Source organism: Myzus persicae, unplaced genomic scaffold (assembly GCF_001856785.1).
Source record: "Myzus persicae strain clone G006 unplaced genomic scaffold, MPER_G0061.0, whole genome shotgun sequence".
Taxonomy (NCBI): domain Eukaryota; kingdom Metazoa; phylum Arthropoda; class Insecta; order Hemiptera; family Aphididae; genus Myzus; species Myzus persicae.
In genome coordinates this window covers 20,734-38,246 of record NW_019100600.1, presented here as the reverse complement: position 1 = coordinate 38,246, position 17,513 = coordinate 20,734, and the positions used below count along the sequence as shown (strand labels likewise).

General features: G+C 33.1%; 2 protein-coding genes across 3 annotated transcripts in view; one reads left to right on the top strand and one right to left on the bottom strand.

Moving 5' to 3' along the window:
- Positions 1 to 322: 322 nt before the first annotated feature.
- Positions 323 to 1,183, top strand: LOC111035909. Its single transcript, XM_022317736.1, has one exon. The coding sequence runs from the start codon at positions 323 to 325 to the stop codon at positions 1,181 to 1,183; it is 861 nt and encodes a 286-aa protein (XP_022173428.1).
- A 1,572-nt stretch (positions 1,184 to 2,755) lies between these two features.
- The window catches only part of LOC111035924, a 23,791-nt gene continuing 9,033 nt past the window's right edge, over positions 2,756 to 17,513 (bottom strand). Inside the window, exons 3-8 of one of the 2 annotated variants that reach the window (XM_022317767.1) lie at positions 15,178 to 15,266; positions 14,379 to 14,502; positions 12,209 to 12,693; positions 10,141 to 10,306; positions 10,001 to 10,043; positions 3,011 to 3,075 (exon numbers count right to left, since the gene is read on the bottom strand). In XM_022317767.1, the coding sequence (XP_022173459.1) occupies positions 10,036 to 10,043; positions 10,141 to 10,306; positions 12,209 to 12,693; positions 14,379 to 14,502; positions 15,178 to 15,216 (822 nt within the window). In that variant the 5' untranslated portion in view covers positions 15,217 to 15,266 and the 3' untranslated portion in view covers positions 3,011 to 3,075; positions 10,001 to 10,035. Of the gene's footprint in view, positions 3,076 to 10,000; positions 10,307 to 12,208; positions 12,694 to 14,378; positions 14,503 to 15,177; positions 15,267 to 17,513 lie in introns of both variants that reach the window. The other variant, XM_022317759.1, reaches the window with a different exon arrangement.

Sequence of the window (17,513 nt, the reverse complement as noted above, 5' to 3'; positions counted from 1 at the left end):
TCTCCAAAACTCCAATTGGTCGGAGCGTCGGATGCACCCTATGTTGATACCAAAAGAGTCTCACTTGGCGGAACTCATAGTTCGTCACTGGCACCACTTTGCTTGCCATGCTAGCCCTCGGTTGCTCACCGCGCTAGTTCAGAGGAGGTTTTGGGTAGTGGGCATCAGACTTGTTGTTCACCGTGTGATCCGAAAGTGCACAGTTTGTGCTAGAGTTGCCGCTGTCAACCCGCAACCCATGATGGCTGATCTGCCAGGTTTTCGGGTTTAGGAAGCTCATCCGTTTTCCGTAGTCGGTATTGACTATGCCGGGCCATTACAGATGAAGGAGTTGAGTCTCCGTAAGGCTCGGATCTGTAAGGTGTATATTGCAGTATTTGTGTGTATGACCACAAAGGCGGTCCATTTAGAATCTGTCTCTGCTCTGTCGACAGAAGCTTTCTTGATGACGTTGGATAGGTTCGTTGCTCGTCGGGGAAAACCTTCGTCCATCTACTCCGATTGTGGTACCAACTTCGTCGGTGCTGCAAAACAATTGAGGCGGTTGATCAATCACTCAGATCAGAGAGAAAGGATCGCTGGCCATTTACCATGTGATTGGCATTTCAATCCCCCAGGTGCTCCCCATTTTGGTGGGATTTGGGAAGCGGCAGTTAAGTCGGCCAAGTCCTTACTTCTTCGTACCATGAACGCTCAGGTATGGACGTTAGAAGAGTTCACCACAGTCTTGTGTAGGGTAGAAGCTGCTCTGAACTCACGGCCGCTCGTACCCGTGTCCTCGGACCCGAATGATTTAGAATGTTTGACCCCCGGCCATTTCTTGATCGGCAGGCCGTTGCTCTCAATGCCAGATTCAGAACCGCCTGAGGCATCAAAATCGGTGCAGACTCGTTGGAAGCTCCTCCAGCAGTCGTTTCGCTTCTTTTGGCGACGGTGGTCTCAGGAATACTTAAACACTCTCCAAGCTCGTGGAAAGTGGACCAAGACAGAAAATAACATAGAGGTTGGTAATATGGTAATAGTTAAGACCAAAGATGCCCCCCCTCTCTCCTGGCCATTGGGTAGAGTTATAGAGGTGTACCCGGGCACTGACCAGATAGTGCGTGTAGCTAAGATAATCACGACCCAAGGAGTGTTCACTAGACCAGTAGTTAAGTTAGTACTATTACCTACAGATCCGTAGCCATTAGTCCGTTCCTAGATCCAGTTCTCGTGTTCACTTAAGACTTGTATGTTATTGCTATGCTCATATTGTAACTAATTAATTATTTTGTACTCCACCTCGCCTGTTACCTCATGTTCCGTCGGCTGCTCAGCCTATTCATTAAGCTCATAATGAGTAACTATTAATTATGTTTAAAAAATTATATTTTGACTAAAGACTGATCATTACATTGTATGTGATATTGAAATCATGTTCCTTATTTTAACCTAAACACTTGCTCGTATAACGCTCGCTCGAATTTTATTTCTAATTGTTATTGCTTATATAAAAAAAAAAAAATGTAACGAGTCTGGCCTTTAATTATATTTGTGATATTAACATTTGTTCCTTTGTTATTTTTGTTCTACATGTTTAAACGTTTTGACAAGTTTATATTTTATATTTAATATGTACTGGTCAACGACCAATGTTTCCCCTTTGTAAAACCCGGTCATCGCTCAGGTCTGCTCCGCTCAACTGCTCCGTTCAAATGCTCATCTGCTCNGCTCCGCTCAACTGCTCCGTTCAAATGCTCATCTGCTCCGCTCAAATGCTCATCTGCTCCGCTCAACTGCTCCGTTCAAATGCTCATCTGCTCCGCTCAACTGCTCCGTTCAAATGCTCATCTGCTCTGCTCAACTGCTCCGTTCACATGCTCAACTGCTTTGCTCAACTGCTCCGTTCATCGCTCAGGTCTGCTCCGCCCAACTGATCGACTGCTCCGTCCAACTGATCGACTGCCACGTTCAAAGGCTCCGTTCCAGTGCTCAACCAGCCAGGTCAGCTCTCTATTGCAAGCCAAGCTGTGACTTCCAAGGGGGAGTATGTTCGACCTTTCTGTTGATAACAATATATGCCGCGTTACGAGTTCATCAGGCAGTGATGATCGCAACCGGTCATTCCCTAATGTTGGTGACCCTGCCGTCGTAACTTTTACCCCGGTCTGGGTAATGACGCGGGAGATGCCGCCGTCGGCGTTGCTACGCGCCCCGGTGCTTGCGCGTACCGGCTCGTTTTTTTGTACTTGTGCCTCGTTCTTGTGTCCGTTCGCTCGCAACTGCCCGTTGCTCCACGTGTTTTTCGATCCGTCATAGCATATATGCTTTTTGCAAGTTCGTCTTAGCTCAACGTTCCGTATTGCTCGTCGTGTGTTAGCTTAACACGCAGTTATTTATGACCGTTCTGCTCCGTGTCGATTTTATCGTTGCTCTACGTCGCAGCTTCACTCCGGTCGCTCGCAACCATCCGTTGCTCCACACAGCAGCTCCGCAACTTTACACACAGTGTTCTGAAAGTAGAAGTCCACCATCGTCAACGTCAACGTCGTCGCGGTCAGCAGCTCCGCTCAAGATTTCGGTAGCTCACCGGAGCGGTGATCCCCGCCCCTTACCGTCCATATTGTATGAAACCAAATATATGTATGTTGCTATTGTTAATAATAATATATGTATGTTTTTATTGCTCAACATTGTAATACAATTGTGCCCCCTCCCATAAGTCCTGAGAACTCAGCGTCCAGCGTACGCCCTAGGTAAGGCCCGTTGGCGCAACAATGTAGTTTTGAGTATACTGAATTGTAACATCATCCCTACCACCTTCAACATTTCACAGTACACGACACAAAATATGTGCATGCCTCCAGAATCTGCAATTATCAAAGTATCAGTTCAAAGTTATCAGGCACCTGAATCTTGGTATGCTTATTTGTGTAATTTTTAAGGTAGATAGTTGTGGTATTGTTGGACACAAATATAAACACTAGGTGAACATAATCAAATTAAATTGTTATTTACCATTTTAATTTCATGTCTATTACGCTTCATTAACAATCTACTCAACAGTTCATGAGCTTCCATATTTCTCACTCGATCCTAAAAATAATGTATTAATTAGTGAATGAAAATAGTGAAACGAAGAGATAATGTAAGAAAGAACTCAAATGTTGTTTATAATTGAGTACCTAAGTAAATGTTGTTGAGTCAAACAATTGTGTTATTTTTTTATAATTTTTGATTAATAAAAATCTAATCTTTCATATGAACCCTTATAATGGAAGTTATCACAGAAGACTACTAAGCCAGTGAAATGATTCAGCCTACCCTCATTTACCAGGCTGACAAAACCGAGAACCTTTTCATCCCATTCTATGAACCAAACAATAGGCCTCTTTCAGACTCTTCATCTCTAGCGATATCTGACTCACCCCTTCTGATAGAAGCAGAAATTATCAGAAAAGTTAAAATAGAGGGATCCCGTTCTAACTCCTCATAAAGTCGCAAATTTCGGTCAATCATAACTTTCTTAGAATTTAAATTCATACAAACCTACAAGCTTTAGCATAATCCTCCTTATAACCTTAACCTTATGTGATTTATATATATACCTCATAAAAAGATTTTACACTCTATAATACATAGCAAATCATTCAAGAACAATCAAATACGTTTGTAGGTGTGGGTGACTTCAGAGATAAAATAATGGAAGAGCAACTTTCAAACAACCTCCTTATTATATGTTCAATCCACCATAATAAATCCTTCTAAAGTTCTAACGGATATTTGTTAGCAATAGATCTAACAATCACCAACTTGTCCCTATATCATAAACTTTAATGGAGCACTATCCCTGATAAATATATAGCACCGAATATATTCCTTTGAAAATATAGATCTTTTCTCCTGGATAATTCACATTTAAATTACCTTCCCATGGGGAATGTCCAACATGCAAACTGGAATCTTTTCTCATCGATTATGGAGGAAAATACATCTAACTTGACTCCCCCTTCCAGAATAAGCATCAACATAGATCTAGCAAAAGCATTCTTTATTTCCCTTATTTAAAATACTGCTAAAATGTTCATTGATGGATCTTTTAATTAACTCATTGACTCAGAGTTCCCTGGTGGAATGATGAAATAAAAAAGTCCATTCCAATCAAAAACACTGCTTTAAAAACATTTCAAACCTCCGAAACCTAAGAAAATTTTATTATAAAATAATAAAAATAACAATAATTACCTAACCTAACTTAACCTAAGTTGCAAAGGACATACTACACTTCGAGTAAAAAATATCAAGGTTTCAAGCTAGCAGAACTTAGTGTCAAGCATAATCAAACGGATTTGTATGCAAAAAAAATTAAATCCATAAAAGGAACTAACAGATCTAACACCATAAATTTACTTATAGGCTCAAATCTCTCCTCGTCGCTAATGACGTAGTCAACTCTCTGGGACATATTTTTCATAATAATTATAGCAATAATAGTTATGATCAAGATTTATTCCTACTCTCAAACGTTATGTTAACAAAGTAAGTACAGTAGACCCTCTGGACTTCCATAAATTCCTACTCAATTCCCCACTAAAGATTGAGGAGCAACAGATGCTCTTTACAACTGCAAAAATAAAACTGGGTAGAATACGATTGCGTACGCTGCTTATCGGTGGTACCTTTTTGAACCTTTTTCATAACACGATTGCGTATGTTATTTTTGTGCAACGTTGTCATGCTAGCCGTAAGTCATACATAGACGAAACTGGAAATATCAAATGATTATCGTGAAATAAAAGTTCACACTACTTATGATCGCTGTACTGCTGTAGATTTTATTAGTTGACTGACGAACGTTAAAACGAACGCATAAAATATGTAGTGTAAAGTGTAGTATTATGGTGTAGTGTTATATATGAAATGGAAAATGAAACAATAAAAATAATTCGGTCGGAACGCAGAAAAGACTTGGCATTAGTTGGTACAGATAAATATCGTTTTATAAGACAACGAGAAGACGGGCAAGTTAAACGGTCCAGAAAGTTTTCACAAAATGTACAATTGGCAGTTTCATAGCGCTCATCCACCAACACATGTGGTTATGTCAATACTAACAGAAATCCAAGTCGAAACGATGACGAAAATATGTTCAATTTCAAAAGGAATTAACAAAAATATGGCTTTTTCTAATTCAAGAAGGATTAAAGCTTCAATTAAAATTTATAATGAGTATACAATCGACAAAAATATTATTGTTTATTTATCTAAAATTGGCTCTATTTACCAAGGAAAACGTTTATTTTAATTTTTTTTTGATAGCGTTCATGTGATTATTTATTATTATTATTATTATTATTATTATAGTTAATTATTAGTTTCCCGTGGGTGCCTCTGACGTTCTACATGACACTGGCACTCACGGGCCACGGCTGCTTCGAATGGTACCTCCATCGCATGAACAGGGCCGCCAGTCCTCGTTTCTGGCAGTGTTTGGGCGAATCAGATACCGTTGAACACACTCTGTTCAATTGCCCCCATTGGGCTTTCATGAAGCCCTGAGCGCCAGAATTGGCCATCGACTGAGAACTGATGACGTTCCGGACATCATTTCCGGACCGGCGTTCGAGCTCCTGTCGTCGGACGCTCACGGGAAAGATGCGATCCTGAGAAAAGCCGAAGAGGGGTTCAGGCTATTCTACAGCATGGCGGAAAACATCCTATCAGTCAAGAAAGAAGAAGAACGAGTACGGCAGGCTGTGAACCGACGGAATTCACCATTGTAAATTGTTAGCTAAAAATGTATTTGTTGCCTAAGGCAACTAGAGAGAGCAGAGCTCCGCCGTTTGCTAATATATATAGTCCTATTTTGCTTGTAATAGCAGCGAGTGGGGGATTGGCCCGCCGCTGTTAATTGTCGTGCGTTTTTGTTTTAACAATAAACGATGGGGGCTGGAGGAGAAGTACTGGCACCATAGTTCCTTCTCCAGTCCTCAATACCATCAAAAAAAAAAAAATTAATTATTAGTTAACAATTTCACAATTATTTCAGTATACAGTTTTTGCTGGTATAAAAATTCCTGATTCATTCATTAAAAACTCCATAATAAGCTCCATAAACTACCTATTGGCTATTACAATACGATATGTGATAGAAATGTCTTTTTAAACTCACGGAAACACGGATATATCATTCCCATATTTTTTTATTGTTTTTTTGGCGTTTACGGCCTCTAGGACCATCCCGTCATACATCCAGCTTTCCATCTCTCTCTATCTGCTGCTCGTGCCTTCCAATCATTTCCTCCTCCTAGTTCTTCTACGTCCTTCTTCACTACATCCTCCCATCTCATTTTCGTTCTTGCTATGGATCTTTTTCCCACTTTGTTCTTTTCCAGTACTGTACGAATTAATGGGTTTTTGTTTCTTCAGGCGTGCCCTGCCCATTATAGTCTCTTAGTTCTTATTGCTTCAACAATGTTTGGTTTTTGGTACAGTGATTCCAACTCCTCGTTTTTCCTTATCCTCCATTCATTAGTTACATTGTCCTTTACAGGTCCAAAAATTGTTCTTAGAATTTTTCTTTCAAAGAAGAGGAGTCAATTTTCGTCGGTTATACGAATTTCTCAGGTCTCTGCTCCATACGTAACTACTGATCTTATCAATGTAGTGTATAATTGTTTCTTTAAGTCTCTTGGCAGGGATCGAGTTTCTAAAAGTTTCCCAATCCGAAAAAAACATTTGTCTTAATAGGAGACTACCATGGGTAAGCTATAAAAAAATGGTCAACCACCGACTTATATGGTTCATTGAGAACTTTGACATTCTTACCCACGAACAAAATGGATTTCGGAGTAATAGAAGCACGATGAATAACCTTCTAACCATAACAAATGAAAATGAAACCTGCTTACTTAACAAATAAAATCTGGGGATGACCAGATTTAACATTGTTAAGCCGTATGCCATGGCTTGATGACCCAGAATTTTGAATAAACTCAACAAAATAATTCCCAAAGGAACCATGTCAGATTTCACCTCGAATTTCCTTAACCACCTCACCTTTCAAGTAAAACCCCCCAACACGCTCTCAGACACCTTTCTACAAGACAATGGGGGCCCAGGGGGACTCATATCTTCCATAACTTTTCTTGATCGATATCAACGATATACCTGAAGTACTTACACTCCCAAACATACATCTACTCTTCTCAAAAGACTTCACTATCCTCTGCTGCAGTACAAAGACTTATTATTTTCAACACATTTCATTAGCCAAACCTACTCAATTGGAAATATTTGAGCCTGTTTACAATTCAGGAATCCGACTTTTCGTTTTCGCTTTCCGTTCCAGACCCATCAAAAGTATCTTAAATGTTAGGAAACCTCCCTTGGAGTACGGTGGAGAGAACTAACTAACAAATTAACAGCAAGAAACTCAAGATCCCTTCAAGACCAAATACATACTTTCTACGACGCATATATAAAATACGATCTTACAACATATCTATGTCTATTTGAAACTCGGCATTAGTCATGTATATTTATCTTCACTTGCAACGATTCCACAAAAACTCAACATGCCCTCATACTTACAAAAATGTGTTCAAAATTAACTCGCTTCAATAGTTCACTTGCTCATACACAAACTCACATATTATATACAGATGCCTCCCTCACCGAACAGCGCGTCAAGTTGTCATCATTTGTGAAGAAACTTCTATTCAATGGAAATTCTCAAACAAATGTTCGATATATTCCGCAGAAGCCCAGGCAGTTCTTAAAGCTATTTAATTCACCATTTCCAAAGTAGACGACAGCAATATCACAATATTTACTGCCTTTCTTTCTGCTTTAACCAGCCTTCAAAATCAGTATTCCCCCTCTGACATTTCTGAAAATTCAGAACAACCACTTTATAGCAATACAATATTGCAAAAATATTGCATACTTCTGGATTCTTGGCCACTGAAACATACATTTCAAAGACCAAGTATATACGGCAGCCAAAAATGCTCATTCTTCCTCAAATTGTCTTACGATAACTGTTTTCTACTTTAATGGCACAAAGAGGGTCATCAAAGATGTAAAACTTAACGAAATCAAGAAATCTGTCCAACCCTCTTTCCTGTTAACAGCTTAACACCACAAGAAAATTCGAGACATCCATAAATCGTTTCAGCATTTTTCACACCCATCTTACTTTTTCTCATTTAATGAAGAAAGAAGACCATTCAATATAGGCATGCTGTGAGATGTTCCTCACTTTAAACATATTTTAATCGAATGCAGAATATACGACAAGGAAATAAGGATATTAGAAATCATTAACGACCTTGCTTAAAAACTCAACCAGAACCAAAACAACACCTATTTTTTTCAAAAAGTTTTATTCCTAATTTTTGGTTGTCTTTGTGAAAAGGTGAATTAATTATAATTTTTTTTTTATATTATTATTAATCAAATATTCTATAATATTTTTAATTTGTTCAAAAATAGTCTCATGGACTACAAATATATTAGATTCGCTGATATCCAAAACTTTTCTAAATATGCGAACAACGTTCGATTGTAGGAATGAAATAATGTCAAATACCTAGGAAAAAATAATTGAATAAATATTTTATTAATGAGTGATAATAAAAAAAGAAACATTTAAATTTATTAAATACATGTTGTACATTTGACCCGCATAATGAATATATAAAAAAATTCTACAAGAAAATATTTTTCATTTTTTCTAAGACATGTTGGCGGTGAATTCATGATTTTGCATTACAATATTCCTCATATACCTTTTCATTCTCATAATTCCGCGCGAAACTTATTAGCGACGTTGCCATTTGTATTTAAAAAATTATTTTAAACATAAAAATGGTTGACATTAAAATTACATATAAGTCATATTATATAATTATTTTGGTGTTTCCCAAGTACTACCTTATCTGAATAGTCTACATTGTAGAGATGACAAAAATTTCTGAACTAAAGATTCAAATAAAAATACAGGATGGATTTTATTATTTTATTTTACCTGCCTGTTAAATAATTGAATGACTCTTTTTTGAAACTTAAAAAATTCTTACATCGATGGCTCGAATGATAAAAAAACAAGATGAGTGTGTTAAGACTGTAGGAGTTTCACTTCGTGACGACACACGTGACATAGATTCACCATCTCTAGTCTACAGTGCAATTATTATGTTTTACTATTGAGTCATACATTTTTTTGTGAGTTTTTAATTTAAAATGAATAATATAAAAGTTCGTATTATTGTGACAGATAAATAAGGAACGAACTGTTTTTAATGAATATAAACAAAGATTTGTAGGTATATCGGGTCATAGGAATTCACAGGAATAAAATTTTTACTCATTATAAGAATAAAAAAATTTGAAATATTACATCAGTGGGGATGGGGACATGAACGCTTTTAAAGTGGAGGCGCTTTTATGAAAAAAATTGCACTGCCTTTATATTTTAAAATTCAGAAAAAAAATATTTATGACTTTTATAGGCGTACATAATCATCCGGCTGACAATCCTTATAAAATAGAAAAATAAGTACTCTGAGAAATTTAGCAGAGGAATCAGTTTCTAGTAAACCTATCAATATTATTCTTACAGAGTTACTAAAAACTCCAGAATCATTGGGAATATGACACCACGACTTTCAATTCGTAAGTATAGATCAACGAAGAAAATATTTTCACAGCATATTCATACAATTAATAATTATGCATAATAATCGAACTACCATGTTGTTCACGTTTATTATAAATTAGTCATATATTAAGAAAAAATATTTAAATATTTTTTTCTATAAACTTTATTTTTAATGTTTTGTTTTATTTTGTATCATTAGTTTTTTCTTCATAACTGGCAACGTCGGAACAAATTTTATGTGGAAATCTTGTTGATTGTTAAATTAATATAATCTTTTGTATTAGAATTGGAATCGTGGGCTAGCCCACGTTGGATATTAGGTATGGAAAAATATGTTGTATTTTAAATTAGGTTTACCTCTGAAGTAATGACCACTTCGTTAATAGCATCCTTTAAATATCTGTACATTGTATCAAAATCATTAGAGTTCTTATTCTTAACATTTCTATATAGTAGAATATTTAATTCTATCTTATTAATGAATTGAAAATATGAACCATTTTTTATATAGTTTAGGTAATCATTCACTCTTGATGATACATCATTTAAGGTTAAGGCGTTTAATATTTGGCAATGATTTATTTGAACCAGTGATGTACTGGGTGAACTGACCCAGCCACCCGGCCAAGTAGACATTTCCCAACGACTCTTAGTATATAGCTTCTGTAAATAAAAATAAAAATTGTAATTTAATTATTTTGCTATGTTGATTGATTGCAAATGATGAACACAAATGTATTTTATGACAGATTGTTTACGAGGAATCAATTTGTTAAATTATATGTAAGAATTAATTTTTTTATACAAGTAATGACTATATTTTTTAAGGTAACAATTTACAATTCAACAATGTTTATGTCAAAATATGGTTTTCATTGATTTGATAGTTATTGTATTGATAATTAAAAATAATAACTAGTAAATTTTTTGGTCATTTTTGCATTTTGTTTAGTGCATTTTCGTGTATTTTTTAGGTCGGTAAAAATCGGTCCTAGTAATCGTTAATAATATTATTAGTGATAATTTAATAACAAAACATGGACACCCACATGGTACTTGGTCCTACATTTTTATAATTTATGTTAATGATGTTTTTAATTTGAAAATAAATAGTGAACTTATTTCTTATGCTGATGACACTTTCGTTTTGATTGAAGGAAATAATTTTACGGAAATTATATCTAATTACGTCCATTTCCGTATATCGAATGCTTTAAGCAGCCTCCATTCTCTATTAAGAATTCATAATTTTAACTGTTTACTGAAGGATAACTGCTGCTGTTCAGGCATTAAGTGTATACCAGTGATAAAGTATCTTGGACCTTAGTATTATTGTTGATGAAAAATGTAAATGGTATAATCGCATTCAACACATTTCAACCTCAATTCGTAAACTATTTAATATTTTTAAATCACTAAGATGTCTTCTAAACTTAAAGATGTTAAAAATGGTATATTTCTCTCTTGTTTAATCTTCGATTAGTTTCGGAATAGCAGTCTGGGGTGGAACTTATAATATACCTACCTACATTTTACAAACCTTGAAGTTACATTAAGCTCATTAATTACAATTATTCTTAAGAAGATTATGTCTAACACAACAAAAAATATACGTATAAAGACTTTAATGTTCCTAATTTAAAAACTGTTTATTATAAACATGTAATTTTATTCAAGTTAAAATTAGATGTTAGTCAATTTATGTCTCAACACGAATATAATAAATGTTAAAAAACTTATGGTAATTTAAATTTAATGATAGTTAATAAACAATTTGGTTAAATTAACATAATAAAAGTTGGAATAACTCAAGTAGAAAATGTAATATTGATTTGAAAACAATGTAGTAATAATAAAATGCTAGTAAAGCACATTATGAATTTAAATTTTGATAATATACTAGTATAATGTACTTATTGATGAAACCTATATATTATTATTACTTCTTATTTTATTTGTAGTTTCTTGGTTATTACTTTTATATGTATATATATATTTTGTTTAACTTTTAAATCATGTATAATGTAATCATTTTTTTTCATTTGAACTTCCTTACTCCAAACACATTGTACGTTTATTGGAGTTTTATCATCTACACTTTCTGTAGTTTTTAATTTATTTAATATTTTATTTGATGATGAATTAATAAATATTTTTATTTTTATTATTACTAAAAATAACCTACGCATTCTGTCTATGGAACTATACGGCATCAGATACAGTCTACATAAACTCTTGTCAACTAATTGACAACGTTTTACAAGCAGAAACTAAACCGGCTAGGCTAACCTAACCGTAAAAAACCAACCATCGTTATCAAACTATAATATAACGATTTATTATGTTTTTATGGAATGTCATGAAAATGTATTGAACTAAACTATTTATAAAGTGGGTGTGTCACATCAACTACATTGGTTTGTTCTATCGAATTTTTTACGTTTCACTGAAATTGATTGGATTCAAGATCACATATTATTACAAAATATTCTAAATAACATAAGAAAATTATCTCAATATTTTAGCCTGCAGCAAAAATTAATCAAATGTATTAAAATTAATTACTTTGGCTTGATATTTATGTTTTAGATACGTCAAATGTGTATCATTTTTATTAATATGATTCATGACATAGTATTTTTCTCCAAACTCGTAAGCTTCATTTATATATTTGTTTAATGCTGTTTCATAATCCAAAATATTATCTTCTAAATTATTACAAAGTACTCCGTTCAATTCAGCTAACCATATAAGGGCATAAAAAATGTTCCTTTTTCTGGTATGTTTTTCTGAATATTTTGTTTCGTATGGTGCCTCCATATAATAATCAATGTTTTTGGATAAGTTTTTTACTCTTTCATTTTGTTGTTGTTTATTTTCAGAATTTATATCAGATTTTGTTTTTAAAGGCTTGCTTTCAGAAGGTGATTTTGTTTTATCGTCAGAGGGATGATTTTTCTTAAGTTGACTATCATCATTTGTTTTATTCTTTTTGTCTTCTTTTAATTTTTTCGATTGAACTTTGACATAAATTTCCAAAATATCAATTGCTAAAAAATAACAATAAGATACGTTTTAAATTTATAATATTACAGTGACATAAATTCACCATTAAATATTTTTTTCACAATATTTTACATTTGAAATACAACTTCAACAAATAATGAATTAATGTATATAGATTTTTTAAATGTAAATAACATATATTTATAATTGGATATTTTTGATCGTAGCTATTTAAGGACAACAAAATTATCTATGTACCTATTACAATATGTTACAACCAGGTTGGAGCCAAGGCAATGAAGTTTCGATGATCCTGTGTGTAAATATCAATCCTATCAGATACGTACCTACAACTATTAAATATATTTAGAATGCATGTATAAAAATAAAAATGAATCATTAAATATATTCTAAAATAACATTGAAAAGTTAAGGCGGAGTTAACTAAACAATTTTAGATCAATGTATATGTTACGGGCAAAGTGGAAAATTTAGACAATGTATACAATGCTTGGGCATTGCATACAGTGACCGGGCATTGTATACAATTTCCGAGGTATATTGGGCAATTTAAATTGTGAAGTATTTATACAAATAATCTTCATAGTGTATTTTGTTAGATGTTCCTGAGAAACTAAAATGAACTTATAATCGCCATCTGATTGTGCTTCCATGTCGATCAAGTCAATTTGACAGCGAGAATTCATTTCAGAAGATATGATTGGTTTTACAACCAACCCTTTTTTAGCTGTACTTCCCTTCTTTTTACACGATTCGCAATTATTTAAATATAACATTATTACATCTCTAGTTATATTTTTGTACTTTTTATTAATCTCATGTTCCATTCTATTTCTACCTCCATGTCCAATTGACAAATTAACTTCATGTATAATATCATATATCTGAACATTATGCACATAATATTTTATTTCATTACCTTTAAATACATTTAAAATGTAATTAATTAAAAAAAAAAATTGTAATACTCTTATATAAATAACCATATAAACGAGTATAATTAAATTAGTATATAATATCATTGATTAGGTATAATAATATTATGCAGATTATTTGTATAAATACTTCACAATTTACATTGCCCAATATACCTCTTACATTGTAAGAGCCCGGTGCATTGTATACATTGTCCGAATTTTCCACTTTGCCCGTAACATCTATAAATGAACATTGAGCTAATATTGAAATCAAGTTCTAGTACTTGTACTAGGTACATAAAAAAGTTGAATTAACAAATTTGTGTCATTTAATTCAAAATAGTTTATTCATTTATCAGGATTTGATTAAAAGTTGTTCGTTGATAATACACATGCATAATTTGTACAGAGAATAAGAAATAAACAAAAAAAAAAAATAATAATAATAATAATAATAATAGAAATAACAATGGTGATTAGTTGAAATATTATTGATGTTCAAAGGTCCAAATCTGAAATGAATATTATTTAGTTAATACCCTAAAATCATATTTAATAATATAAAATACTTATTTTTAATTATTTTAATATCATAATATTAAAGACAAATCATTTTTTGTTCAGTGAATATATTATTTTTGTCACTAAACACATTAATATTGTTTAAAAAATTATATTAAATTTTATCAAATATTTTTTATAATTACTAATTCATTTTTTTAATGCAGATAAAGATAATTTATTCTGGTAGTAATTTTGGAAGATAGGCATTATTATATTACACTTCATACCAAGTTTGATATTTTGATTATTTTTTTTATATTCTTCCGGTTTTGTGTTGATGAAATCTATTGCTGAAGTTACAATTGCATGCAATGCCTTCTGATCAATTTTATAATCCATTGTTGTTAAGCTCTGAAGGTATGTAATCATTAAGATATATATTATTTAAGATACAATAATATAATACTGTCCTTACTAAATTATGTACCAAACAAAAATAATCAATGACCGACTTAGTCATATTTGTGTGAGTGTATGTGGGGGGAGGGGGCACATTGCCTATGCTCTACTCATTTAAGGTATTTTATACTCTTTTATTAGTTTTATTACATTATTTTGAGATGGAAAATATGAGTTATATTGATAACTTATAACTATGTATTATCTGGATTTTTTTATGATCCCCACCATATTTTAAGATATTTTTGAATACGTCCCTGATGGCCGATTTAATCGAATGAAAATAATTACAATGTTTATCTCATAAGGAAATCCTGGTATGCACCTTTTGAGTTTTGACTGATGCGATTGTAATTAAACAGGCATTGCTGTAATAATTATTTATGTCTATGAAAAATATTTTATGCTTAATTAAAATATTGCCCATTATAATATTATAAAATATACCTATAGTGTTGTTATGTAATTATAATGTTCATCAAATACCTAATATTTAATTGATAATAATGAAGGCCTCACAGATTTTCTGGAAATATTTGGTATCAAAAATCACAGTCATAATTTATTTAGGAATATATTATTTCAAAATTGATATTTTGAAGACTTAGATATATTTAAAAATCTTACTATATAAATATCTGTTGTTATTTTTTCCTTACAACTCATAACATAAAACTCATTTCGTAATTTGGGAATTATTGTGTCTTCCAATAGTTCTAAAAAACAAATAGGAGTAAACATAAAATAATTTAAATGAATAAGTTAAGTGTAAATTATATAGGTATAGTTATTTTTAAATTATGATGTAGTTCAATGAATATGAATTGTATAATACATTTGGTAAAATAGTATAAAGAAATATGTTATTGATATTATAACAAGATTTAACATAATTCTAAGTATTATTAAGTGAATATTAACATAATATTTTTTTTTAAATAGTGCGAAAATTAATTATTTAGGTGTTGAAGTATTTTATTTTGTGTCTGTATACTCGAAAATTCTACTTGTGACCGTTATCTATGTTTTTCTACAACCACCAGTCACGGCAACCGATATCCCACACGCCTACTGATAACAGAAAGAGGTCACAGATCGAGGAACCGTAGTGACATATTACCAAGCATGATCCTTGAATAAGTAGGTAGTTTTTCTGTGTCAGCGTTAGATCACCAAATGAAGGGATTCTGGATTTGATCAATATTCAAATACAATACTCTACCTATTCGAATTAAGAACGGTGGTCGGTGGCAAATTTGTGTGCAGGGGTGCTCTAAGATCTGAAGTATTAGCCTTGTTGATTCAGTGGGGGAAAACATCTGACATAGTAAATAATAATATGATCTTCGCAGACGAAAACTTGTTGATGTTACTGGCAATATCCGGTATTCTGCAAAGTACTTAGGCAGAGGAGTACTAGGAAATTTACATAATACTAGCACTCTGCCTAGGTATTATGTATAATGCGCAACGTGGAGTAGGAAATATGATAAAAATAAAGAAAATTGGGTATCAACCAACGACTTTACTTATAGTTTATCGTAAATGTGACTACCGTGACCGAGTGTGCACAATTTGATGTAATGAAGATTACAACTTTGAAGTTCTAAAGCAGTTATACGCCAGAAGTCAGTAAGTTCACAGTATGCCAGAAAAAGCTACTACAAATTTACGAGGTTCCAAAAGACACAGAAATGGCATTACGAAACAGTCACAAAAAAAACAGTCGACAGGAAGTGGCCAAGGATTTTTAAACTGTGTTTGTGAATTGTAAGACCAATTGTCAAAATAAAAAGTGCATTTGCCTTAAAAATAATGTTTTGTGCACTTCAAAATGCCATTTTTCTACAACATGTTGTAATAAGTAGCTAGTAGTTTAAAATGTATAAATAATAGTACTTAATATAGCAATATCAATATATAAAAATTAAATTTTGTACTATGAGTAATAATATATAATAATTACTAGAATCTTAATATATAATTATAATATAACTAGCTGTCCCATCACGGCGCTGCCCGTATTTATACAGCTATATAAAAACTCCCATTTTACCCCCTTAGAAATCTAATTTTGAAAAATAATAATAATAATATTTACAAATGATACTAATGATTCTATATACATATTGTTATTAAACAATGATTCTATGGTTATAATTATAATTTGTATAGGTAATTATTTTGATTCTGTACATGCTGATGAGTGGCTATAAGGGTAACTCAGGCGACAGCCACCTTAGTAGGCACTAGGCAATGTACTGAAATTCAATTTATGCATTCTTAAACCTGATGTGCCTGATTAACCAATGAAAATCAAAAAATAAAAATAAATACCATGTTCTACTAAAAAATTAAGAAAGTTTAGCGGAAAATTAGTTATTAATTAAAATTAACATGCAAATTGTATACCTATACACATATTGTATGGCACGGTGGTCCGCGGGTTGAGTTTTTTTAAAATTTTAAGCGTGATTGTTTAAACTAACCATGATGAACAAACACTTACCTATCAAAAAACTCACTGTACAATTTTTCAATTATCTTCCGATTGATTCCACTATGAAATGAGCACTAGGGAATTATATATTCACGGTTTTATATCATAGATAGAACTATAGAAGATTGTAACGGACACAGAGTGTACCGTTACTCGCACAGTGCTCGGGCCCAGACGACCACCAGAGCGCGCAGTGACGACACAGTCGACTGCGAACCTACGCGAGTAACATGAAACAATACCGAGAATACCAACACTTCTACACGCTCGGGGAACCGGCGTAGGGCATATAAGGGAGCTAAGTCATCTCCCGAGGCATCCGACCGCTCACTAGTCTTCACTAGTACCTGGCTAGTGTGAAGTGTCTCTCGGCCACCCTACTGCGGGAAGGTTAGAGTCACCGAACATTCGGCCTAAACTAGTGAAGATTATATTCGCTGCGCCGTAAGTACCGCCGCCGCGC

Bases quoted from the DNA above. Each gene is read 5' to 3' on its own strand.
- LOC111035909 (XM_022317736.1), top strand. From the start codon at position 323: ATGAAGGAGTTGAGTCTCCGTAAGGCTCGGATCTGTAAGGTGTATATT.